This window comes from Ailuropoda melanoleuca, chromosome 4 (assembly GCF_002007445.2).
Source record: "Ailuropoda melanoleuca isolate Jingjing chromosome 4, ASM200744v2, whole genome shotgun sequence".
NCBI lineage: Eukaryota > Metazoa > Chordata > Mammalia > Carnivora > Ursidae > Ailuropoda > Ailuropoda melanoleuca.
Window position 1 is genome coordinate 93,806,313 of NC_048221.1, and position 27,189 is coordinate 93,833,501.

General features: G+C 35.0%; 1 protein-coding gene and 1 non-coding gene across 11 annotated transcripts in view; both read left to right on the forward strand.

The window, feature by feature from the left end:
- The window catches only part of ZNF638 (zinc finger protein 638), a 124,951-nt gene that overhangs the window by 51,883 nt on the left and 45,879 nt on the right, over positions 1 to 27,189 (forward strand). For 5 of the 10 annotated variants that reach the window (XM_019794833.2, XM_019794836.2, XM_034659336.1 and 2 more), the window contains exons 2-9: positions 8,100 to 9,615; positions 14,594 to 14,655; positions 18,796 to 18,834; positions 19,796 to 19,882; positions 20,030 to 20,322; positions 21,625 to 21,911; positions 23,309 to 23,455; positions 24,351 to 24,473. In XM_019794833.2, coding sequence (XP_019650392.2) covers positions 8,100 to 9,615; positions 14,594 to 14,655; positions 18,796 to 18,834; positions 19,796 to 19,882; positions 20,030 to 20,322; positions 21,625 to 21,911; positions 23,309 to 23,455; positions 24,351 to 24,473 — 2,554 coding nt within the window. Of the gene's footprint in view, positions 1 to 7,777; positions 7,877 to 8,099; positions 9,616 to 14,593; positions 14,656 to 18,795; positions 18,835 to 19,795; positions 19,883 to 20,029; positions 20,323 to 21,624; positions 21,912 to 23,308; positions 23,456 to 24,350; positions 24,474 to 27,189 lie in introns of all 10 variants that reach the window. The other 5 variants (XM_034659339.1, XM_034659340.1, XM_019794835.2 and 2 more) reach the window with 4 other exon arrangements.
- On the forward strand, positions 11,703 to 11,809 carry LOC117802170. Its single transcript, XR_004625211.1, has one exon. It is a non-coding gene; the product is annotated as a U6 spliceosomal RNA (small nuclear RNA).

Here is a 27,189-nt window from a genome sequence, read left to right on the forward strand (position 1 = left end):
ATTGCTGTGGAGTTACAGGCTCTTGGTTTTTTCAGTGGTTTATAACTTTACTGTCCAGTTTTTTCTTTTTCTCATTTCATATTTATATATCTTAACCTTGCACAGTGAAAGCCCTAGTTCCCAGCACTATCAAAACATTTACTTATTTGCTTAATCCTATAACATATCTAAAGTAATTTAAGAATAGCATCACCCATATCATTACCAAAAAAACTCCCCAAAACAAACTACTAAAAAGAGTAAGAATTTATTTGTAGTTCTCCCCTTTTTCCTAGCTCCTCTAAAACTGAGAATATATAAATCAAAGAGTGGGTTTATAAATTATTTGCATTAATTTTTTTTCTTAAGTGGGTTATAGTATGCATTTGAAAAATGAATGTTCGCTTTCAGCCTTAGATTTTTTACCTTCTTCCATCCTAGTGTTGGTTGTTAACATGCTCCTGAAAGTCAAAACTATATAATAAGATGTGGTCCATGAAATATCATTCCCATTTTCTTTCAGTCCTTTGTATCCAGTATCCCAGATAGGTAATCAGCTTGTTTTCTCTGTTATCCTACCTGTGTTTCTTTTTGTAACCGTAAGCAGATATATGTATTTTCTTACTTTCATTTTTTTATACAAAATGTAACATGCTGGGGCACCTAGGTGGTTCAGTCCTGTAAGTGTCTGTCTTCCGGTGGTGATCCTGGACTCCTGGGGTCAAGACCCCACCTCCAGGTTTCCTGCTCAGCGGGGAGCCTGCCTCTCCCTCCCTTTGCCATTCCCCTTGCTTGTGCTCTCTCATTCTCTCTCTGTCAAATAAATAAAAGCCTCAAAAAAAAAAAAAAGTAACGTGCTATATATGCTTTTTTATGCTTTGTGAAGACTTTAAGGAATTTGGCATTTTAAGGAATTTGACCAAATAATTTAGGTATGCTTAATCAAAGATTTTGGAAACTCATTTTAGGCAGAGACAGGTGTATTTTGGCCTGTATGCTTCATGAAAGTGAACAACCTAATGGCAGGGAAGGCAAGAATACAGTTACGCCTCACAACATTTGCGTCTGGGTAGTGAATGTCTTGATACTGTATTTACTTCTTAGTCCTGCTGACCTCTATTATGTTGGCTTTATTTTGTTTCAGTGCTTGTCCTTTCTCACTCAGGCAGTAAATATGCTATCAGTAGCATTTGGGTTTTATCAGCACCCACCACTTTTCTCATTTCTAGTTTTAAAAACAATCCCAGGAAAGATTTCTTTATTCCAGCTTGGATTGGGGGTTTCTCTCTGATTCATGCATTACATTTATTGAGGGTAGCAAGGTAAGCAGGCTCACCGAAACACTTCTCAGGGAGGCATCATTTACTATGAATACAGTGTGGTCTCTCGAGACCCATTTATGTATGCACTGCTTTTTTAAAAAGTACATGTAATTAATATATTCATCCTGTTTATCAAAAAATTGTTTTCCTGGAAATAGTAACTATTAAATCATTGCTATATGAGATGGGTAATGCATGGTTCTTATGGTGATCTGTTCCTGGCATTGTGCATTAGTAAGTTGAGCTTCCATTTTTTTTTTTTTTTTACGTATGGAGTTATAATGTTTATCAGTCCGCTCAAGTGACAGTGAAGTTTGTGATGCCCTCCGTGATACCAAATAATGTTTCTAATTGTCTTATTTTTTCTTCTGTTTTTTTTGACAATTTCTTTGAGGTACCACATTTTGGCATTTTAACTTCTAACCAGTGTGGCTGGTGGCACCTTCAGAGTTATGACTTATCTTTTGTGAGACATGAAAGGACACTAGTAATGGTAGAAAAGAGTTGGCTGAATGAGTGGATCCATCTCTGTACTAGAAGATGAGCAGATTGAGTTTAAACTGAGGAAAGCATAGAAAGATACGTACTCCTTATATTAACTGACCAGTGTAATACCTGTATTCTTAGGTATGAAAGTAGATTTATATGTTGTCAGACACTCTAACAAGATGATACCAAATGAGGCATGTGGGTATATATCTAGAAAAATCAATGGTTGTTTTCCCTTTATGTTAAGATTATAGAAAACAACTCTTCAATGTGTCATGAGGGTGATTTTTCTTTATTGGTGGGGGGGTAATAATGAACATTATTACTTTATAATGAGAAAAGGCAAAGCTATGAAATTTACATTTTTATATCTAGAATATTGCATGGAAAAAATACAGAGAGGAATTACAGGTTTTAGTTATGATCTTGCATCTTAGCTCTCAGGCTTCACTTAATCTGGAAAAACTGGGATTCCCTTGCTCACAGGGTTGTTGTGAGGTTCCAGTGAGATAATGAATGTTAAAGTGCTTTGTAAACTGTGAAGTTGATGTTTGGGGTTTGATATAAATTTTTCCATTATGAATCTAATGGAGCCATTATGATCAGGCTAATTTTTGATGATGCTTTTAGATTTCCAATTTCTTTACCAGTATCTATAAAGAAAATAAAGGATTCTCTTTCTTCTGAAAGATTACATTAGAGTAACAGGCAGTTTTTGATATTTCATGGTAGTGGACATCTCAGAAAGACTTCATGGGATCTAGTTCAATATCTTTTTAGTCCATCAAGCCATTTCTGCATGCCTGACTCAAAAAGGTCAGTTTCTATTAAGTGTTTCTAAAAGAATTTTTATGTTTGATATTTTATTTAATATTTGTTGTTTCAGAGTGGCATGTTTCAGTTCTTAAAAGGGCATAGGAAAGAGTTAACTGCTACTTGTCTCAGTAATATAATTTTTTCAGGAGTTCAGGATGTTTCGTGACCAATAAATATCCTAGTTTTGGAAAATATTAAATATAGGAAAATAAAATGTTAACTGAAAATAGTATATTTCTAATTTCATACAGTAAGGTTTGGTGTATTTTTCTCCCCTTCTCATCCATGTGTGTATTTACATACATAAACCTGAAAGAAATTATATCAAAATACTAGTTCATTCTAGGGTCATGGTTTTAATTGTAAGGATTTAATTTAATATTTTTTATTTTCTATAAAAAGCATATGTTACTTATATAATCAGGAGTAAAATTTATTTTAAAATATTAATATTTAGTTGCAGTTGTTTTCAAAGCAGTGTTTTAATAATGAAAAACTCAGATCTTAACTCAGGTTTTTCAAAGTTTAGTGATTTCATAAATTACTCTAGGTGAACCATCCTCTATGGCTAGAGCTCAGTTACCCAGAAAATGGCATATTCTCTAATAGTTATGGTCAATAAAGATTATATTTACTGTGTCAGGCATTTGTTCTGGCTATCACTTGTTACTTTGTATAAATTCTATGATATTGCCAAAATTTACAAATTACTGTCATATCACTGAAAGCCATTCTTGGTGAAACCCCTCGGGTTTCTCGTAGTAGCAGATTTGGAGAACAAGGATTCTCTTACATTTGCTATTTTTGGTTTAGGAACCAGCTTGACTTTAGACATATGTGATGGTAGTACTACGTATTTATTATGTAATTCTATTATATGGGTATTTTATCTTTAATCAGCATTTTGTTTTGTCCATATGCGAATTTAAAAAAATGAAAACAACTTGAAGGGTTTTATGTACTAGTTGTTATCCTTAGGGTATATCCTACCAAGGATGTTTAATATTCCTTTTTACAGCTGCAAAATTCGGTATACCATAGTTTATTCGACCAATCTCCAGTCTCTGCAAACCCTCTAATTGGAGAGGTGTGAAAAGGGAAACATCCAGATTTTTAACTATATTTTATCATTTTGGTTTCTCTGATTCTTATGAGACACTAACTCCATCTTAAGAACTGGAGCGTTAGCTTTATAAAGGAAGGGATCTATTCTGGGCTTAATACTTCCCCATGTAGACCAGCACTGTTAAAGTATTTGTTAAGTGGATGAATAAGGCTTGGGTTTGAAGTTATTCCGACATACTTATGCTAAGAAGACAGTTTCTTTAAGTTTTTAGGAGTACTTAGCATCTTTTTTTAGGTATCTTGAAAGAGCTCATAGTTGATTTGGAATTTTCCTTCTGAATCTGTTGAGAAGGTGCAAAATTCCTGTGCTTCATCTAGTGGTTAGCATTTGCATTGACTAGTTGTACTCTGAGGCGTTATTGTTAGGGCTGAAGTTTAAACAAAGGGGAGAAAAGTTAAGCAACAAAGAAAAGGATGCTGATTGGTGGGGCTTGCCTGTCCTTAAATTAGAATTGAAGAAATGAGGCTTGAAAATTATATAATTGCAAAAGGGAAGTTTGTAATACTGTACAAATAGAAAGCTTGAACTATAAATACCAGCACCTTTTTAGTCAAAACATTTTGTTTGCAGTGAATGTGAATGATAGTTTTAAGAGAGATTATACCATAACTTTCCTAAATGATTTTTTAATCATTTAGGAAATGTGCTTACACTTACAAAATATAAAGACAGTTATGCAAATGAAATATGGGTATACTCCTTAAATTTCATTTACAAAAAACCCACAAGGTTACTTAACATTTTTTTAAACATTGAAGATCTGTTATTTGGCATATGGATTGTAGGTAGACTTTTTATTATATTTTTAAAATAGTCTGTGTCAGTTCTTACCAATGCTCCACATTGTTCCATGCTTCTGATTTTACATTCATGTCATTGTAGTGGGAATAGAACTGGAGAGAGCTGAGCACTTGTATAGTAAAGGAATTCATCGTAATTTCTCTTTTAGTGATGTTGTTTTGATGAACTACTTTGTCAGAAATTTTTCTACCGGGATTGAAAATGATAATGATAGCCTAAGAAGGTATTTGATGATTTTACATTAATGGGTCAGTGTCTGAAAATGTTACTAAATGCAATCTAAAATGAAAATACACTATACTTAGAATAGATCTTAAATTCAGAAGGAGTCTTGGGATAAAAGTTGGAAGTGTTGGCTTAAAGTTCAGAAGGATTAAACTTGTTCTTAGTAAGGAGGTTAGTTGAAGAGACATATTAAAAGAGTGACATTTAATTATAATGACGGATTTTCCAAGATATGCATATCTGGAGAGAAACTTTCTTACTTCTACCCAGCAGCAGGTCCTGGAATCAGAATGTTTCATAAGTAAGTATGACTAAAAAAACCCCTTGTCTTACCAAGAGAGAATGGAGAACAATCTCTTTGGGAGAGCCAGGACTGCTGTTAACTTATTACTGTGTCCTTATTATGTTAAATTTCACATTGGGACTAACCACATAAGACATCTAGTGTGTGTGCGCATGTGTGGGTTTTAAACCTCCTAAAAAAATGCAAACAAGCCAAATCTCTGCTTACTCAGAGTTAAAATTTAGATTAGGGAAAGGCCTTTTAATTCTTCTCTTCATTTATATTCCACACTGTTCTATGAATATTGACTCTTTCAGGACTGATATTCATGACTACAGCACTGATACAGATAATGGCATTTGTTGAAACATGGAAATAATTCTGTCCTGATTAATAAGTAGCTTTCTCCCCAAGGGTGGACTTTCACTTTCCCCACTCTTTTAGTCCCTCCCTGAGGACTGTTCCCCTTCTCCCCAACAACTAAAAGCTTAAGGGGATAGAGGAAGGAAGGGCTCAGGACCCTGTTTGCACACTGTAAGTCAGAAGTTACTGTTCTAATTGTTCATTGCTTGTGCTTTACCAATTACTAAATATTTCAAATATCACCTCTGGGTATAAGCATAAAGAAAACTCAAGTTTAGGAAGCACAAAATGAAAAAGTTTTTTGATAAACAGTGGTATCATAGAGCCTTTAATGTACATTGGCATCATGTCTTTCTAAGAAGGGTAGCTAGTGCATGCATTTTAGACTTTCTTGACCAGGGAACTTGTTTGTGGAAGACCTACAGTCTTACAGGATACTAATTTCTGCGGAATACAGTTCGTGAAGGGCTGCTGTCTTTCATTCTGTAAAAGTATATATACATCAGTGTAAGGCTGGGCTAGACACATTAGGAAATACGTAGATAAGTTTTTGCCTTTAAGGAACTTAAGACGTAGATACCTGTAAATGATACTTGTTCACAATCCATGTGGTAATTAGATGACTGACTGAAATCTGTTCTTTTTGATTTCCTTATGGAGGAGAAACAGTATTTGGGAGAGTTTGTGTTCCTAATGTTGTGGGAGTCTTCACCAGTTAAGGAAAATGGTGCTGAAAGAGTTTGAGTAACTAGATGACAAACTGCTTATATAAGACATAGTTGTTCTTGGAAATTTTAATTTTGTAGAAAATAGACACAGTTTCATATGACTGTTGTTTAAAAAGACCTGGAGTTTGTTATAAATGAACATCATTGACAGAGAATGTGGGTATCATTTCATAGTTTGCTAAACTTGTGTCTGCTGCTTATATCTGTTGAATTAGAAGCTTGTGTAATTTTTGTTGTAGTGTTGTGTTTCATTATTTGAAAATTAATTATGTATGTTAATAATGACTTTGATGTTGATCAAATAGCTTAACAAATATTTAAGGGTATTTTAAGTAGGAGTAGAGTTTATGCTTGGAAGATAAGACAGCAGTAAACACATGCTTTTAATTGACAGTAGATAGTTTAAAAAAAGACGCATATGAACACAAATCATAGTAAAAGGTATGAATCCCAAATGGTACAAGCAACAAATAAAGTTTGTTGAAAGACTCACTGGGCATTGGTGGTCAAGAAAGGTTTAATGGAGGCTGACCATTGAGTAAAATCAAGTAAGTCAGGTCCAGGGCAAAGTTATTTTGTTTGTTTTGATTGGAAGAGATGGTTGGAAGAGAGTGTGTTAACCAGATAAAGCCCACTTCTCAGCCAAATTAACATTTCACTAACATTATGTGTAAATTAAAAAAGGGTATAGTTGAGGTATGGATGAAGTTGTAGTTTGAACCAGAAAGTGATGATCGTCAAATATCATCTGTACTGTGGATTTTCACAGTAGGTGTAGATGCCTCAAGACCTCATGTTTCCCACCTCGCATTTCTGTCAGGTATAAAAGTAGGGACCTGATGGAAAACAGGCAAAGTCTGTGTTTTGTTTTGTTTTAAACTGGGAGAGGGAAGTCAAGTTCGGTGGTTGCTGACCTTGGTCCTGAATGATAGCTAAACTACTATTTTTCTGAGACCCAGGTTGGATTGAGTTGTGCTGTGCTCTGATGGCTGGACAGCAACCAGTTTAATACAGTATCTGGGAACTGCAAAATAGTTTGCTCACATCTGTTAGTGGTTAAGAGAATTCGTTATGGGGCTAAATTACCTTGAGTGCAAATCTTGACCCAGTCATTTATTATCTGTGCAATTTACTTAACTTCTGTGCCTTAGTGTCCTTGTCTGTAAAACTTAAATATTTCAAGGGGTTGTTGTGAGAATTAAACCAATCCATGTAAAGTGCTTAGAACAGTCACTGGCACACGAGCAGTATAAACTTAGTCATTGTTATTGTTGATAATATATTTGCCTATACACTATGGAGGGAATCAATCCAAGAGAAAGGTGACTGGTGGTTGTGCTACATATTGTGTTGTATGCTATAATCAATTCCATGCTGCTGCACACTCTTTTGTCAGACTCTAGTCAAGTTATTGATGATAAATTTTCATCTTAAAATTTATTTAACAACAGTCTGATTTATTTAACAATAGTCTAATTGCTATTTGGAATTTGTGAGATGTGATTCCAAGGAAGACTATGTCTTGGAGAAATGGGTCTTGTAAAATTTTAGGCTTACTGTTTCTGTTTTAATGGTTTGTACATAACATACATATTAAGTGTATGTCTATTTCTAAGTATTTTAATGCCTTCATCTTTTTTTCCAGTAACAAAGCATGAAATAAATCCCCAGTGTTTTTCAAGATTATTTAAAAGGATTTATAATTACCGCTCAGCACCTAGGACAGCACCCAATGCAACACTTTGTACGTGAACTCTGGCTTGAGGTTTGGGGTTTGTGTTCTGGATTCAGGAAAGAAAAGAAGAGAACGTTTTGGGAAAGTTAACAATTCTCGTAAACACTCTAAAAATATGAAATGGAGGATGGTTTCATGGCTTTATTTCAAAATGTTTTACACTGGCTGTAGAACCCACTTCATGAAGTAGTTTTGAGTTAAAATGATCTAATATTTGTGTTTTAACTTTCAGCTTTGTGTTATTCTTGGAAAATTTCGCACCACTTGTGAATTCCTTGAACCTGGGCATTGCAAACCCACTTCTGTTGGGCCCATCTCCTTTGCACTTTGCTCAGATTAAGACTCAGTTGGCGCTTCAGCAGCTGAATGCCGTTGCCTCACATAGTTCAACACCACCTTATACTTTATTAAATCAGGCTTTCTTGAAAATAGCCATGTCGAGACCCAGGTTTAATCCTCGAGGAAACTTTCCACTTCAGAGGCCACGAGCACCTAACCCTTCTGGGATGAGGCCTCCAGGACCATTTATGAGGCCTGGATCCATGGGTCTTCCAAGATTTTACCCAGCAGGGAGAGCCCGTGGAATTCCACACAGATTTGCTGGCCATGAATCTTATCAGAACATGGGACCACAGAGAATGAATGTTCAGGTAACTCAACACCGAACTGATCCAAGATTGACCAAAGAAAAATTGGATTTTCATGAAGCACAACAAAAGAAGGGGAAGCCTCATGGCAGCCGGTGGGATGATGAGCCTCATATATCTGCATCAGTGGGAGTGAAACAAAGTTCTATAACACAGGTTACAGAGCAGAGTCCTCAAGTGCAGAGTCGCTATACAAAAGAGAGTGCCTCAAGTATCTTAGCAAGTTTTGGATTATCTAATGAAGACTTAGAAGAACTCAGTCGCTATCCTGATGAACAGCTAACTCCTGAAAATATGCCGTTAATTTTGAGGGATATAAGAATGCGAAAAATGGGGCGCCGATTACCCAATATACCTTCTCAGAGCAGAAATAAAGAAACGCTTGGTAATGAGGCAGTTTCGAGTAATGTGATTGATTATGGGCATGCAAGCAAATATGGCTACACAGAAGATCCACTTGAAGTACGTATTTATGACCCTGAAATTCCAACAGATGAGGTCAAGAATGAATTTCGGTCACAGCAGAGCATTTCTGCATCTGTTCGCACTCCAAATGTGATATGTAATTCTATGTTTCCTGTTGAAGATGTGTTTCGACAGATGGACTTCCCCAGTGAGTCCTCTAATAATCAGTCCTTTTTTCCAGTTGAGAGTGGAACTAAGATGTCAGGCTTACACATTTCAGGAGGACAGTCAGTCCTTGAACCTGTAAAATCCGTCAGTCAATCCATTAGCCAAACAGTTAACCAGACAATGAATCAGTCTCTTATTCCTCCATCTATGAACCAGCAGCCTTTTTCATCAGAATTAATTTCAGCTGTAAGCCAGCAGGAGCGGATCCCACATGAACCTGTGATTAATTCATCTAATGTACATGGATCAGGAGGAAGTAAAAAGAATTACCAGTCAGAGGCTGACATTCCCATTCAGTCGCCCTTTGGGATTGTGAAAGCATCATGGTTACCAAAGTTTTCACATGCTGATGCCCAGAAGATGAAGAGACTTCCAACTCCCTCTATGATGAATGATTATTATGCAGCATCTCCAAGAATATTTCCACATTTGTGTTCTCTGTGTAACGTAGAATGTAGTCATTTGAAGGTGAGTGTTTTTAAAGATCACTGTATAATGATACTCAGCGCCCAGATTTCCTCTAAATTTTCATATTATGCTGGTGTTAACTAGGCGTTGAGGAAATGGCAGAAATTATTTGTGATTGCAACATCACCACTTAGTTGTAATTTAAGTAGTCCTGGCCTAAATACTGACTTGAGTGTTAGGCTTTCTGTATTCCTGTGACTGGGCATACAACATAGTTTGTCCATGTACTTTGAAGTTTTGATTAGTTCTCTCAGAAAATTCATGCAACATAAAATTTATAAGACAAACTGTGGACTTAGAAAACAATCACGAGTCAGCTTTAAATAGAATCTGTTACTATACAAATATAAAAAGTTGGAATAAAATATTTGTACTGTACACTTTTATTTTTTTTTTAAAGATTTTATTCATTTATTTGACAGAGAGAGAGACAGCCAGTGAGAGAGGGAACACAAGCAGGGGGAGTGGGAGAGGAAGAAGCAGGCTCACAGCAGAGGAGCCTGATGCGGGGCTCCATCCCATAACGCTGGGATCACGCCCTGAGCCGAAGGCAGACGCTCAACCGCTGTGCCACCCAGGCGCCTCTGTACTGTACACTTTTAAGAGATAGTATGTTGTAGCCTTGCATGTATCTATGTGTCTTGGCTAAAAGACAGTTAGTGTTGACTTAAATATTTTCTGACTCTAGCTACACTAGGATTTTTAGTGTTTGATGAGAAGGAGCTTCCTAAATAACTTAATCCATAACAAAATTGAGTCAAGAGTAATTATTTTGGGGTCAGCTGTCAACTCAGAGAATAGTGTAAAATGGTAGAAATTTAGAGAGAAAAATCTTAAAAAAGTAAAAAAAAAAGGCCTTAGTACCTCTATGGTCAGTACAATTAGAAGAAAGTGTTTTATAGAGGTGCTGAAGAGTAACATAGAACATACTCTTAGATAGTACGGTTGACTCTTGAACAGCTTGGGGTTTGGGGGTGCCAAATCCTGCACAGTTGAAAGTCCAAGTTGGCTCCTTAAAAACTACTAGCCTGTTGACTGTGGAAGCCTTACCAACAATATAAATAGTTGGTTAATACATTTTATATGTTAATAGTATTTATGGTGTATTCTTATAGTAAAGTAAGCTTGAGAAAAGAAAATGTTAAGAAAATCATGAGAAAATGTATTTATGTGTACTGTAATAAAAGTTTGTGTGTAAGTGGACCCGTGCACTTCAAACCAGTGTTGTTCAAGGGTCAGCTGTAATCGTGGGTGGATTTGTGTAGGAATTTCCCAGTATGTTTTATTTACTTAATGTATATTTGGAAACCACTTTTACTTCTGTTCACTAATGTGATTTGTAGATTTATATTATAAGTGGTCAGGAAGGAATGTACTTCCCGTGGAATAAGCTTCGATCATTGGTTGTATACTTTGAATAGGCTTAAAATCCAATGGGTGTTTAATTCTTTTTTTTTTCCTTCTTGCAGTGCTGCCCATTTATTGTCTTTGTATTATCCACTCACCAGATTTCAGCTGATGCTTTTGCTAACTCTAGCAAAGGAAAGCAGCATTCCTTCTCATTTTAGCCAAATTTGTTGAGTTCTAATAAAATAATAGTTGCCTTCCCTATCAAGGGAGAGAGCCAAGTCTTGAAAAATCTCAGAATAATTCATAGCACTTAATCTTTAAGTAGAGCTGGCCTGAGTTCTGAATTGAGTAATAGGCTCTCTGTATTCCATTTGAACTTTTATTTAGTTATGATGAATCCAAGAAAGGTACCTCAAAATAAAAAACTTAGTTTTTATTTCTTAGACTGGAAAAGGTATATGCTTATTCAGTAGGTATTTACTGATTACCAGTTTCATACATGGCTATATTAGATGCTGGGCAGCCTCACTGAAGAGGAAAAATGACACACCTAAGGAATTTAAAAAGTTCGAGGACATCAAATGGTTCAGTGATTGCATTTAACTTGTTTGGGTGTGCTGTAGGGGAGAGAGATTTAATATTTCAATCTTGACTTCAGGCTTATATCCATTGAGGTCAGCTTTATCAGTTTATCAACACCTAATTTGTATTTAGCATATAATTAAAAAGTATAAATAATGCTCACTTTGGCAGCACTTATACTAAAATTGAATTAATACAGAGAAGATTAGCATGGCGCATGTGCAAGGATGACATGTGAATTCGTGATATGTTCCATATTTTTTATAGTAAGTGTAGTTACCATCATCATCTCACACAGATAAAATAAAAAGAGAAAGCAAAAAAAGTATAAATATACTTTCTGACATCAAAAGACTAGTTGGATGAGATTGAGTGACAGTGACTAACTGTATCGAGTCTGGCCTGGAAGGATTTGGGAGGGAAGACTTCATGGAGTTGGTTAAATATGGGTCTTGAATAATGAGTAGGCTTCAGATGTACCTAGGGGTGGAAGGATGACATTTCAGATGTCAGCAGTAACAGTAGGTACCAAGGGCCTTCAAAAGCTTAGCTTAAGGAGTTTAGACTTGAGGTAAGAGGCATTAGGAAGCTAATTAAAGTTTTTGATATGTGAAGTGACATGTTCAAAGTGTATTCAGGGAGATAAATCTGGCAGATGTATTCAGGGTGAATAGGAATGAGAAGAGATAGGGTAGTGCACTGAATATGAGACTTCCCTAGTTCCTTCATGTGTAAGATGGTGAAAGTCTGGGTTAATATGATAAAAGTAAAACTAGAAAAAGAAATCATTAGTGATTCATTAGAGTTCGCAGAGATTGCCATTTAAAACAAAAAACACCTTTTTTTAACAGAACAGCATGATGGATCTAAATAATGAATTCTTCATTACTGGATGACTACATGATAGGGATTTGTGAACATGGATTTAGATGGTACAAACTACCTCTTTTGTTTCTGTGTAATATATCTTGCTGCCTTGTAAATGTGCATATGTATGACCTTGTAAATAATATAGCCAATAAATGTAAATTACCAGTTGCAATTTTTTTTTTTTTGCTAAGTGACATTTGACAAATATGTTCTCCATCGCTGAATCTTTAAAACTATAGCCTGCAAAAGGCAACAGTAGACTGTGAAATGTATTTCTTTTCTAAATTATGATTCAGATGTCAGAGGAGGAGCTGTGCTTGGTTTAGAAGTTACGTCTTTTTGGCTGTCCTCAGCTTAGAAGCTGTCTTTCTGACTGAAATAATTCAGTTTGAGAAAATATTAATTGACATAAAAGATTTTTGAGTAGTTGGAGGATAGGGTGAACTCTTAACATGGGTAGGTATTTTCATAGTTTGATTCTGGGCCTACTCAAGTCTACGGCATTTCCGGCTTAGTAGGTGATTATCACTTTTTCTGTGGAGAGGCAGTACTGCTTTTGGACCCTTATTATCTAATCTGGATACTGTTACTAGAGAGTCTAGAAATTGGGGTGGCATAGGTATATTTACTGAGCTTAAAGCAAGTAATATCAGTGAGTGAAAGTGGGCCTGTTAAATAGTAGTGTGTGTGTGTATGTGTTTTTACATATATATATATATATATATATATATATATATATATATATGTGAATGTATGTGTAGAACTGGAGAGTATGCCTTAAATAGGGCAGCTGTCAGCATCAGCTGTTAGTTGCTATACAGAATACATGTCTGGTATTGTTTTTTCAAGAAAAGCTGGAAGTTTGGATTTGGGGGTAAAATCACTGGATTTTTAAATGATAGCAACTTATTCAAATAAAATGCTTTATGGTCTAAATAAATCATGCCCAATCCACTATTTGCCAGTGTGTCTGTTTTATGTAAACAATGTCCAGTTAATGTCAAAGACATGGGTTCAGCAGTGCTGGAGACTCTTAACTGCCAATCTCTTCTACCTTTCTATGTGTAGCATTGAGCGGGATATGCAAACATTTTTTTGCAGTCCACAATCAGTTCCATGGCTTAATGAAATAATTTAGGGTTTTTCATAACCTGTTGCTGAGTATTGCAAATAGCATGCACTTGTCTTCAGATAGTTCTTGAGAAGGCGGATTCCAAAATTAGTGTCAACTGTGGTTTTAACTGTGGAAACTTCTAGTTTGTAGCAATGACATACTAAAATGTTTTTGAGGTGGAAATGAATAACATTTTCCTCAAGGAACATTTTAAAATATAGAACTGTTGAGTAAGTTTTTTACCTATCCAAATGCTGGAGAAACAATAAAACATTGAGTTAATAATACATGTTGCTTTTAACTGTTTCACTTGGGGGACTGTATCTTTGAAAACTGTACATTGTCTTTTTTGAAAATTTTAATCAGATGTATCTGCCAAGAACTGTGGGTACAGAATGTAATTTTAGGGCAGATTTGTAAATGAAGTAATGTATTAAAAAACCATTTTGTTCAATGTAAAACTCTGTGTTAGGGATATTGTGTCTTTGAAATGGTGTTACTTTCCCTTAAATACTGAAAATTAGATTTAATCAGCAGTTTTTCATATTTTTACTAATCTTATCCTTTGTCAATATAGTGGGTACCTTGTTTGGAATGGTACTGGCCTAAGAGGTAGGATTTTTTGTTGTTGATGTTGTTAGCTTGAATTTAGAGATATAAGTAACTGACACTATATTTTGAAGATGCCATTTCAGATACTGTTTTATTTACAGAGTTTTTGGTGTTTTCTGGAGTATTTTTATATGATGAATTATTTCTGATCAGTGCTTTTATTTTTTCCAAGTTTAAATATATATTTGATTTCAAATGAGTATCCATGGTATGATTTTTTTAAATGTTTTGTATACTAAAATGTTTCAAAATGGCATCGATAAGGTCTGGTATTAAGTACCTTTGTTTGAAGGTGCTTTATTTTTGTGAAATATTGAGTAGTCAAATGTTTCTTATAACTAAATTTGTTAATTTTTGGAAAAAATTATCCTGTGTCATTCTTAAAAGCCTAATTTCATTAGTCAATGTGAGGAATATTCTAATTTCACCACTTTTCTCCTTTTACAATAGGATTGGATTCAGCATCAAAATACATCTACTCATATTGAGAGTTGCCGCCAGTTACGTCAACAGTAAGAACAAGTTTTTCCTTTTTATAGGTAGCAAATTTATGAAATAGTTAATGTTCAGATATGACTGTTTAATACCTTTAGTGTGGTACTTTAGAGAAAAATATTTTTAAAAAGTTATTACCTATTTGAAATATTTTATGAAGGATATTTTATCTTTTTCCAAAAGGAGAGAATTAAATATGATCTTTTCTTTGACTCTCTCCTAATTATTCCCAGTAGGTAGACTTTTAATATCATGGGTTCATTCTTTGCCGGCTTGCTTTCCTTGCAATGGTTTATCTGTTTTAGAGTAGATAGTCTTCCCTTCTCCTGTCTGTCCCACTTTCCCAAAGAATAAATAACTAAAAACCACCCCAAACCAAACACCAGTATTTAATTTCAGGAGTAAAGCTCTCCTCTGGTTTAGAACCTATTTTAAGAATAAACCTTAGGGGCACCTGGGTGGTTCAGTCGGTTAAGCGCCTCTTGGTTTCGGCTCAGGTCGTGAGATTGAGCCCCGTGGCTGGCTCAGTGCGGAGTCTGCTTGGGATTCTTCCCCCCTCCTTTTCCCTCCCCTTCTTCTCCTTCCCCTGCTTGCTTGCTCACGTGTGTGTGCTCTCTGTCTCTCTCTCTCTCGCAAATAAATAGATAAATCTTAAAGAAAAAAAAAAAGAATAAACCTTAAGTGGGAGTTAAACAAGCTAGATTGTGTTGGTTCCTCAGTATTGGTTCTTCAGTTCCTCGACCTTTTGCTTTTTTAAGACAGACACTTATGAAGGTGAAAAGTGTGACTTCAACAGGAAACTCATATATCCCTTGGAGTAACAAACATCATTAAACATCATTAAACATGATGATATAGTTGTGTGTCAAGTTACCGATCACTAGATAATAGTAACATGTTTTGGGACAGATGACTTTGTCACAGCTGTTTTGGGTTTTGTTTTTGTTTTTAATGAAAACATTACCAAAATTTTTTGAGATTATTCAGGACTCTTACAGTCATAAGTGATAAACTTTGAATTCAAAGTAGTTTTTATTTTTTTAAGATTTAATTACTTTATTTATTTTAGAACCAGCAAGGGCCGGTAGGACCTTGAGCAGGGAGAGGAGCAGATCGTGGAGTGGAGAGGGAGGGAAAAGGAAGGGAGAGAATCTTGACCAGACTTTACACTGAGCATGGAGCTCGATGCAGGGCTCCATCTCATGACCCTGAGATCACGACCCAAGCTGAAACCAAGAGTCTGACGCTTAAGCGACTGCACCAGCCAGGTACTCCAAAGTCGTTTTTAAAGTAAGGGAATTTATTAGTTTGTTTAACTGGGAAGCATAAGAAGTGATTCTAGTTTTAGGAACAGCTGAATTGGATTCTGAAACAAAAATCAGAGTAGTCAGAAATTGTTTCTTGGCTGTTCTATTCTCTTCTGCTTTGGCCTCATGAGATCCCAGATACACTTCTCCACAAAGCAAAATGACCCCCATAATTCTGGACTTAAATGAACTGTGTAGTTAGTAATTCCAGGAGTTCAAAACAAACATAACAAAAAAACCTCAAAAAACCCTCTTTCCTCATAACTCATCTGTATAAGTCCAAGGTTTGACTCTTTATTGGTCCACTTTGAGTTAGTTGTCTGTCTTGAAATCAGTTATAATAGTTGTGAGAATTGGGTACTCTATTCATGTGCCCACTCCTGCTGCTGAGTGTGATGATAAGCCCTACCTGAATCATATAGACTATAAGTAGAGATAGAGTTTCTTCCCTGTGTAAATGCTGTGCAGACAAACATAGGAGATAATTTGTTATCTGAATTAGAATTAGATAGGCCTAGCTGCCACTGTAAATGGAAAATCTCTCCTAAGCCACAAATTTTCTCACAGGTACCCAGTAGGAGGTCTAATTTTTATGAAGGTGAGGGATTTAAGTGGTAGTGAGTCATTTGCTGTAGGTAGGCATTCATGTTAATAAGAAGATTCTAGCTACCTACACTGCCATTAATTTACTAGAGCAAATGGCACATATGCCTGTTAAAGCCTTCTGTGTAGCTAGCCTTTTTTTTTTTTTTTCCATGCACTTAGGCCCTGATTTTAAAGTGCTTTCTGTGCCTGTCACTTTATTACTCTAGCCTGCATATTTACCTTTTTCAGGTTGTGTGCTCTTGAATAATTCCTTCTTGGCTTTCTCTGTACTGCAAAAAAATAATGACAAAAAAATAGATTTGATTAGGTGCTTGGGATTGTTCCATGGCAAAATATATGCTGTTCCATTCTTTGTTTTTTTAAGCTACATTGTGTTTCTTTTTGTTTCTTTATCTTAATGTATTTAGTTATTCACCTGCTGATGTATATTTAGGTTCTTACTCCTTTTCTTAAGGCTGATTATCTCTTCCCTGTCTTTGTCTTTGTTGGATCTTTCTGGATTATGGTACAGGAGTAGTTGGTTAACCTGAGAAAAGATACAGTACATCAGAATTTTAGTATTAAAAATAAATAATAATAGCTATATTCTTGTTGTATGTTGGGCATAATTCTAAGTCCTTTACATAATTTAATTTTCAAGGCAGCCTTGTGAGATGTATGTATAATGATTATTTGTGATTTTACCAGTGAGTAAACTGATGCTTAGAGAGTCAACTTCCCTGCTATCCCACAGCAAATAGTTATAACTAGTCTGTCTAGCCCATGGATCTTTACTCCTTTTCCCCTTTTTCTGTTCAACAGATTATTCTGGAAAGTTTCTAAGCTGCAAAAGTTGAAGGGATAGTAAACATTCATCTCTTCATCTTTATTCACCAATTATTATCATTTGCCACATCTGTTTTATATTTTTATCAAACTTTTTTGAAGTATTTGAAAATAAATTGCAAACATGATAACTTCACTCCTAAATTCAACCTCTATCTCCTAAGAATAAGTAAATGTTTCTACAGTGGTTATCTGTTATAACCCCACTGAATCCCTGCCAACCCCCCAACCACACTCCCAAATCAGGAGTCACGACCCCGAGATTATGACCTGAGCTGACATCAAGAGTTGGACACTTAACCAGCCAAGCTGCCCAGGAGCCCCCCAATTAACCGTTACAGTCCAGATTCTCTAGAAAAGTTGAGGAAGATGTCTTTTTCTTAGGCTTCTGTGATGTTACTGTTCCTTGTACTTTTTTCTGTCTGTGATTACTACTGAATCTCTTATTGGTTTGTCTTTGTCTGCTTTAGTCTTCGGTGTTGGTATGCATAAAATTCTGTCCTCAGCCCTTTTTTTCCCCCTACAAACTATATTCTATGTTAGTCTTACACAATCTTTGTACTATACCTGTGGCTTCTGCATGCCTATTTTTTAAAGATCTCAGTCCTCATCTTTCCCCATAATTCCAGGTATTTATTTCCAACTGAACTGAAAATATTCCTGTGTTCTCTTCACTTCAGAAATGTTTATTGGTTCCCTGTTGCCTTTTACCTATGTGCAACCTCGTTACGTGATTTCAAGGACCTTCACAAGGTCCTTGTGGAACTCTGAGCTGCCTTTCCAGGTTTTCCCCCCTCATAATTCCTTTTCATCATTTCCATGCCACAGCCAGACCAGTTCCTGGAATCGAACACTTGTTTTGCCTCTAAATTCTTCTAGGTATGGCCACTGCATGAAACCTACCATGTCTATTGGTAGACCTTTTTAAGGGCTACCTGAAAAGTGGCCTTTTCTGAAAATTCTCCCCTGATTCTTCCACCAGATGTGTATCTTTGAGGACTGCTTGGTACAGTGTAAAGGGCACCATACATGTTGTATTCTGTAGAGTGGGGTCCCCTGGAGTTCTGCAAAGCACATGAACTGTCTTTGTCTTTTCACCCTTATCTAAATTTGTGTCATCTATCTATTCTGTACATCTTAACACTTGTATGTGTATTGCCTATTTTACTTAAACTTTGAAGTCTTTAATGTATTGGGAGTGTGTTTCTTTTCCTTGAATTGCCTACTGAATAATGCTTTGATTATTTATTGGATTAGACACTCAAATCATACTTTCAAGAAAATGTTCGTATTTTAATATACTAATAAATTACTATGTAAACTTAGGCTTTGAACAGTCCTCCTGATACATTGCAGGGAAAGATTGAGACATATAGTCTCATTTTAACTGTTCATTAATACTGTTCATTCTCAAAATAGGTATCCTGATTGGAATCCTGAGATCCTCCCATCAAGAAGGTAATTCTTTTGAATAGTGGTATTGTTGAGGCTTGATTTTCTTTTAAAAGTAAACTGGCACTTTTTTTTAAAAAGGTGTTGTTTTTAATTGAGTTCCTGTTTTGATCATTTTACTTTTTTTTTTTTTTTTTAAGATTTTATTTATTTATTTGACAGAGAGAAAGAGACAGCCAGCGAGAGAGGGAACACAAGCGGGGGGAGCGGGAGAGGAAGAAGCAGGCTCCCAGCGGAGCAGGGAGTCCGATGCGGGGCTTGGACCCAGGATCCTGGGATCATGCCCTGAGCCGAAGGCAGACGCTAATGACTGAGCCACCCAGGCACCCCTGATCATTTTACTTTTAAACATCAAACAAATGCAACAATCTTTATGAATCTTTCTTTAATTATCCCAGCTTAAATGTGATAGCTTGCCTCTGTGAACTTCTATTTTTTTAGTCTTTTCTGAAAATACTTAATGCTTTTGTTATTGTTTTGTGTGTGGGGTCTTCTGTTATAAATGCCTTGAAAGGCGGGAATGGTTTTTTTTTTTTTAAGATTTTATTTATTTATTTGACAGAGAGGCAGTGAGAGAAGGAACACAAGCAGGGGGAGTGGGAGAGGGAGAAGCAGGCTTCCCACTGAGCAGGGAGCCCGATGTGGGGCTCGACCCCAGAACGCTGGGATCGTGACCTGAGCCGAAGGTAGATGCTTAACGACTGAGCCACCCAGGCGCCCCTGGGAATGGTTTTATTAAGCTTTATATTCCCTAGGAGGTCCCTGTTTAATGTTTGTATATACAAGTACAGCAGTCAAAGAAATGTTTGTATATAGCATAATCTCTCAGGAAAAAAAAAGTTGAAAAAAATTTATGTAAATCATTTCTTAAATTCTTTATAACTTAATACTTTCAATATATAGTTGGCTATAAAATGGTACAGGAAAAACCCAAGAAATTGACGGAGGATATTCTTCTGTATATTAGCAGAACAGAGATCCAAGCAATTAGAAGGCCGAGCATCTGTTCTGATTGCTTCTTATTTATCTGTGAGGGTGAATTGCGTCATAACAAGTAGGTTTTTGTTTTAAATAAATATATGGTATCAGAGTTTGGTTTTGTTTATAGTCTGTTGTTAAGAAGGAACTCTGTCATTTAACTTAATATGACTTAAATTTACATTAAATTGCTGAATCTTTTGATTCCCCTCCATACTTACAGAAATGAAGGCAATAGAAAAGAAAATGAAACTCCAAGAAGACGTTCTCATTCCCCCAGTCCTAGACGTTCTAGGAGATCAAGCTCTAGTCACAGATTCCGTCGATCTCGAAGCCCTATACGCTATATATACAGACCAAGAAGTCGAAGTCCAAAAATTTGCCATCGTTTCATTTCTAGATACAGATCCAGATCCCGTTCACCGTATCGAATGAGAAATCCATTTAGAGGTAGTCCAAAATGCTTTCGATCAGTTAGCCCTGAAAAGATATCACGGAGATCAATGAGATCATCAGGTACATTTATGGTTATGAATAATAATATATACTATAATATATAATCCAACATAATAAATTCACTTATTTTGACTAAATTTTTTAGGCATTTTTTGTTTGAATTTTTAAGGTTTTTTTTTTTTTTTTTTAAGATTTTATTTATGTATTTGACAGAAGAGAGAGACAGCGAGAGAGGGAACACAAGCAGGGGGAGTGGGAGAGGAAGAAGCAGGCTTCCTGCTGAGCAGGGAGCCCGATGTGGGGCTCGATCCCAGGACCCTGGGATCACGCCCTGAGCCGAAGGCAGATGCTTAATGACTGCGCCACCCAGGCGCCCCTAAGTTCTATATTTTTAATAAGTTTGAAATCATGACTTATATACTACCATCAAGATTTAACAAAAATTGAGATTTTGAACTATTTGCCTTAGCTTTTTTAATAAGAGAGAAATGAAATATTCTTTTTTTATTATATTTTAGAATGTCTTTGTGAAATTGGCCCACATCCCAACCTAGTCCATTCTTCTTCCTTTTTTTAACTATCAGAAGAAATGTGGAAGATTGTATCTGTCTATCCAAAATGAAATGTAAAAACCACTGATGTGCCAAGATCTTAGTTTGCCCATGAATTAATCTAAAAGATTTTCGAAATTTCTCATATTTTTAACCTGTGTCTTAATATTGGTTTAGTGACATTTCTAGACATAGCTCATATATGTGTCCTCTGAGATCTTTTTAGAGGTCTCTGAGGTTTTCCCTTTTCCAACTATATGTCTGTGAAGCTGAATTTCCTTTATACATTTCAACCAAAACAATGTATCCATCAGATTGGATGCAGAAGCAGATCTGAGAATTCAAGTTTTAAGCCCAACATGAAAGTGTTTGGGAAGGTACACAGTGGTGCTACTCATCTAACTAATTTTCTGTTTGGGGAATTAAAGTTGTTTTTCCTAAAAATGTTATTGTAACATAGGAGTTTATTATTAAATGAATTAGTAAATATTTTAAAAATTCAATTTCAGTTTCTTATGGTAGATACTAATAAATTAAACACAAAAACTCTTTGGCGTCCTCAGTTTTTAAGAGTGAAGATGGATACTGAAATCAAGAGTTTGAGCACCACTGGTGTAAGATAAGCTCATGAGTGAAGATTTAAAGGCTGAGAATTGTTTTGTATGTATTTGATTTCTGTCTGGTGTCACAGTGGCTCTGTGTGATAAATATTTGGGCAGTTGAGGAGTTACTCTTTTTTAAATGATGTGATGAGGTTGTTTTCACATTAAGTTCTTTTCAGTTGAAGTCGCATTTATGTCCTTTTTACTAGATAAAAAAAAAGCATTAGAAGATATAGTACAACGATCTGGACATGGGTCAGAATTCAATAAACAGAAACACCTTGAAATAGTTGATAAAGGACATTCACCAGCACAAAAGCCTAAAGCTGGCAGTGGATCAAAGCCATCAGTTAAATCTACAAACCCTACAAAGAGTGATGCAAATTTGGCAAATTTGGGGGGACATTCTGCTCGTTACAAAGCCAAGAATATTGAAGATGACACCTTACCAGAATGTAAACCAGTGTCTGAAAAAGCTGTTTCTCTCCAGCGTAAGGTCAGTAGTTCTTTAATTTGCTAGTGTGAGTGTGTACATACATGGTGTCATTATGATACAAAAAAGTTGTTTGAATTTTTTATTTTCATATTTTAAAAATTTGAAATAATGACTTGTAAAATTATGTTGATATGGATATTTTATTGGTTGTGCTTATGAATTTAGTAAAAGTCCATTAATTCAAAATCTTGTAGCTTACAAATCCTAGAGGTTTGGCATTTGATGTATCAAAAGTGAGAACATTTTGATGGTTTGGTGTTTTTGGCTAACCCTACAGGCAGGTAGTTGTTATGAGTTTTGCTATCTGGTGGGGGAAGTGAATGTAATCACCAGCAGGTGTTCTTGTAATTTTTGTCTGTAAGCTGTAAAAGTGAGTCCCTACTGAGAATTGACCATTTTTAATCTATTTTTTACTTTTTTGCAGTACAGTTCAGAAGACAAATACTCTGTTGTCCAGTGTAGAATAGCCTATTTTCTGGTACTGATTTATTGGTGTATTTTGACTGTAACCTGCTAGTTAAAATACTGAGATATTGTTTTATTGTATATGTTAATTATATTACTGTTACAGTAAATAGTGTGTAAAGCATCCTGAGAACATTAGAGTAATTGCCAATGTTAGGGCAGATTATCAGATGTTTAATGTAATATTACGAAGTCTTCAGGTATTTAGGTATCCATTACTCTTAACATTGTCTGAATATTTTCAATAAATATAAATCCTTGCCTTTAAAGAGTTTGTATTTAGAAGGATACACTTAAAATAATCAACCTGTAATTACACAATTTTGAAGAGTGTTAGGAAGAGATTTAAGTACAAGGAAAATTTTGAAGAGGCTTTTAAAAAATTAATCTATAATACTCTTTTCATTTTGTTTCAAGACTTCTAGATGGTGGCAGTGGAACTTTTTTTTTTGAGTTTTTAATATAGGTGATAAATTTGATATTAACAGGGTATTCAGATTTTATTCATATTATATATGAGTCTTTTAAAATGTTATACCTGTATCATTTCAACTGTTAAAACACAAAGTACACAAAGCTATACTTTTATTTTTATTAGTGATGGGCCATGTAGTTTTACGTAGAAAAATATTCTTCTTTAGTTGTGGACCGTTCCATAGGTCTTGTTTGTTACAGAATGCTTCTAAACCAAAAAGAGCATCTGTGATTATGTTACCTGTAAGCTCCGATCACTGTTAGGGTTGAGTGGTAAAATATAAAATGTATCTTTTACTATTTCAGCATTTAAAAAAATTTTTTTAATTGTGCTAAAATATTTAGAAAAGTCTGTTTAAAGGACTTGGGTTAATGGTAGAAGAAATTATATTGGGAATAATTATTGTACTTCATGGCTTAATTCGGTTTGTTTTTAATTTTCTTTCATTCAAAAATAGCTTCGGAAAGACCAGTCTTCGCATTATGGGTCAGTTCTTCTTATATCTGAATTACCAGAGGATGGCTGTACTGAAGAAGATATCAGAAAAATATTTCAACCGTTTGGGAAAGTTAATGATGTCCTTGTTGTTCCTTATAGAAAAGAAGTGAGTCATTCACTCTGTTCTAAAAATAGATACAAAAAGTTACTACATTATAAACTCTGATTATTACTTTGTAAAGATCTTTTAGCAACTTTTTACTACATATATAATTGTTAACTGAGAGTTAATGTAAATGCTTGGATTCCAGTGAATAAGGTCCCCAAATACCATTTTATATCTTTTAAAACAGGGGTTGGCATACTTTTTCTGTAAAGAGCCAGATAGTAAATATTTTAGGCCTTGTATACCATAGGATTGCAGCTATTCAATTCTGCTATCATAGTACAAAAGCAGCCATAAATAATATACAAATGAATGGGTATGGCTGTGTTCAACAAAACCATTTGCAAAAACAGGTGGCAGGTTATAGTTTGCTTTCCATTTCTTTAGCACACTATACTAAAAAATGATTTTGTTGTACAGTATTTTTTACATATGGGTTATAGTCCTATAACTCACACGGTAAAGTTCATCAAAATTATGAACAACCCCAGACTAAGCAGAAGATAAAATTGTGAGACAAAACGGAGAGCATAGTTGGTAGTGTTCTTTATTGCAAGAAGCCTTAAAAATGTCAGACTTAACAGCAGCTAGGCAAGATCCTGCCTTTTCTCCATTTATTCCATGAGCCCTGCCTTCCTATTTCTCATTGTTCTGTGAGCCTGCCATAGACCCCTCTTCTTATCTTGGTAATGGTATAGAAATTCTACAAGGTTAAATGTCCATTTCATGTGTGAAAACACCCTGGAGATCAAATGACACTTTAGCAAAACAAAAAGAGGTAAAAGCAACCAGGACTTTAGGTAATTTTGTGGTTTTATGTTCCACAAAAAGTACTAAGTCATGCAGAGAACTTTCAGTTAGATTTTTGACTAATAATTTGATACATTTTATTTAGGCTTACTTGGAAATGGAATTTAGAGAGGCGGTTACTGCAGTCATGAAGTACATTGAAACAACTCCTCTTCTGATAAAAGGGAAAAGTGTGAAAGTATGTGTTCCAGGAAAGAAAAAATCACAGGTAAACTGGATTTAGATCATACATGTCTCGTTGTTAATGATTAAGTTTGACTTTTTAAAGTATGATACGTACAGAAAAATGCATAGAACATAAATGTTCACTCAATAGATTATATGTGTATGGATTGAAATACATTGAAATTAACAACTTTATATCTACAGAAATAGCACTATTAAATAGTGTCAAATGTCAAGCAATAGACGAGGAGAAAATACTTAACAAAATTAGCAAACATCTCTGAAGCCTACCTGGGTCAAACTAATATTAAAAACATCTTGGGAGCCCTTTTTGCATACTTCTACTGAATCCTTATACCCTCCCTTTTGCCCAAAAGTAACCCCTAACTTGATTTCTAATACCATAGTTGAGTTTTGCCTGTTTTGAACTTTTAAATAAACAGAATTATAGAGTATATATATTCTTTTGGGCCTTTTGCTTCCTTAGAAATATTCGTTTATGAATTTAGTCTTTCTAGATCATTTTTTATGCTTTAGTTTATATATTTATTGGTAATGTCTATAGGAGTACTTAAAAATATTTAGTAAGTTTTACTTTGTGTATGAGTGTTCTTTTCATATAATTATTATATTTGCTGAAGAATGTCTACTTTAAAGGGGCTTTGTAATACACATTTTTCAGTCAGCAATTTGATTTGGAGATCTAACCATGTTTGTACATACGGATTTTCCTCGTTCTTCCTAACTTCTGTGTGGTATCACTTTGTATGAAAACCCACAGTTATTTTACCAGCTCCTTATGGATTTGATACTTAGGTTATTTCTAATTTTTCACTACTATAATAGGACTTTATGTTAACTTACTTGTATATGGCTTTTACAGGCCTTTCTTATGCATTTATGGTACTGTTTTTAAGGTGGTATCTATAGTGGAATTGCTGGGTAATAGGATATACAGTAATATCAGATCTCCTGTTAAGTAGCTATAATAATTTACAGTCTGATGATAATAAGAGTACTAGTGTTTCTGTATTATCCTCAACGTCTTAATATTTGCAGTTTTAAAATGCAGTATGTAAAATACGCTATCGAGCTTTAATTGCATTTTCCTGATTATTATTAAACTTCAGTATCTTAGTATAATAGCTGTTACTGTCTTACTGAGTTGCGTATACCTTTTCCCATCTTTCTGTTGGGCTGTTTGCCTTTTTTAAAAAACTTCATTTGAAGGTGTTCATGATTTTGTATTACTTATGAGAAGTATTTTCTTCCAGTATGTTGTTTTATATGTATATCCATATATAAAGTTTTTAATTTCAGTGTACTCAAGTTGATTTTTTCCTCCTCTTAATGGCTTCTGCTTTTTTCTCTTTTGTCTTGTTTTAGAAGACCTCTATACCAGTGCCAAAAAGATATGATTCCGTTATTATTTTAATCTGTAAATTGTGGTTAATGTGTTATTGGGATCAGTACTATTTCCAAAATGGATAACCAACTAGCCCAACATCATTTATACCTATTTGGTTCTTCCTCATTGATTTCAAAACTATCTTTATGTGTATAAATTACCGTACACATATAGATCTCTGTCAGACTATTGTTAGGTCAGTCTGTTTATTTCTGTTAAAATACTGTGTGATTTCAGTTATTATAACAGGTACTGTAATTTTACATAATTGCCTATCTTTCTAGTAGAATCCTTTTTCTTCGTATTTTAAAAAAATAAAATTTATTTGGGGCATTTGGGTGGCTCAGTTGGTTAAGCATCTGACTCTCGGTTTTGGCTCAGGTTCTGACCTCAGTCCTGAGATTGAGCCCCACGTTGGGCTCCATGCTTAGCGTGAAGTCCGCTTGAATTCCTTCCCCCTCCCTCTCACTCTCCATCCCTCTCTGCTCCTCCTCCTGCTCATGCTTTCCTGCTCACATATGCATGCATTCTCCCTCTCCCTCTCTCCCTCTAAAATAAATAAATAGATAAAATATTTTTAAAAAACTTATTTTGGTTAATCTTGAACATTTTGTCCTGCTATTGGTTTTAGAACCCGTTTAAGTTCTCTGAAAAATCTTATTGGGTTTAATATTGTATTGAATTTGAATTGATGATTTATAATACTTTCTGTTCAGAAACAGGGCTTGTCTTCATTTATTTAGACTTCACCTAGTGTTTTTTTGTAATGTTCTTTTGTAATGTTTCCATACTGTATATTTTGGAGGGGATGTTAAGTTTATTTCTCACTTATATATTTATTTGTATATATCATAAATATTACTTAAATTGCTCTTCCATAAAGGATCTATATTTTTTATTTCCTTTATGTTTTCTGGTTAGTTACTGCTAGGGTAACCCATGATCCTAGGTGACATCTGCTGCCTGCCATCTATTTGTTTCCATTATCCTGATTTGAATAATGAATTTTATGGTAACCCTAGTTATTAACAATTTTATCACTTAGGATTTCTTATCTTCTTATATTTTCAACTACCAGAAAACTTCACCAGTGGTTTATAAAAGAAATAAGAGGTTTATTTCTCTCATAACAGAAAATCTGCACCATGGCTGGTGCAGCAGCTCCATAATACCATCAGGAGCCCAGGCTTTTTGTTTTTCTGATTCACCACCTTTAGCATGTACTTTTCACCCTCAGTTGTAAGATGGTTGCTGTACCTTCTGGCATCATTTTTATCTTCCAAGCAGAAAGAAAGAAATAAAGGAATAAAAATCAAAAGCAAAAAAGGGTTTTGATTTTTATTTATTTATT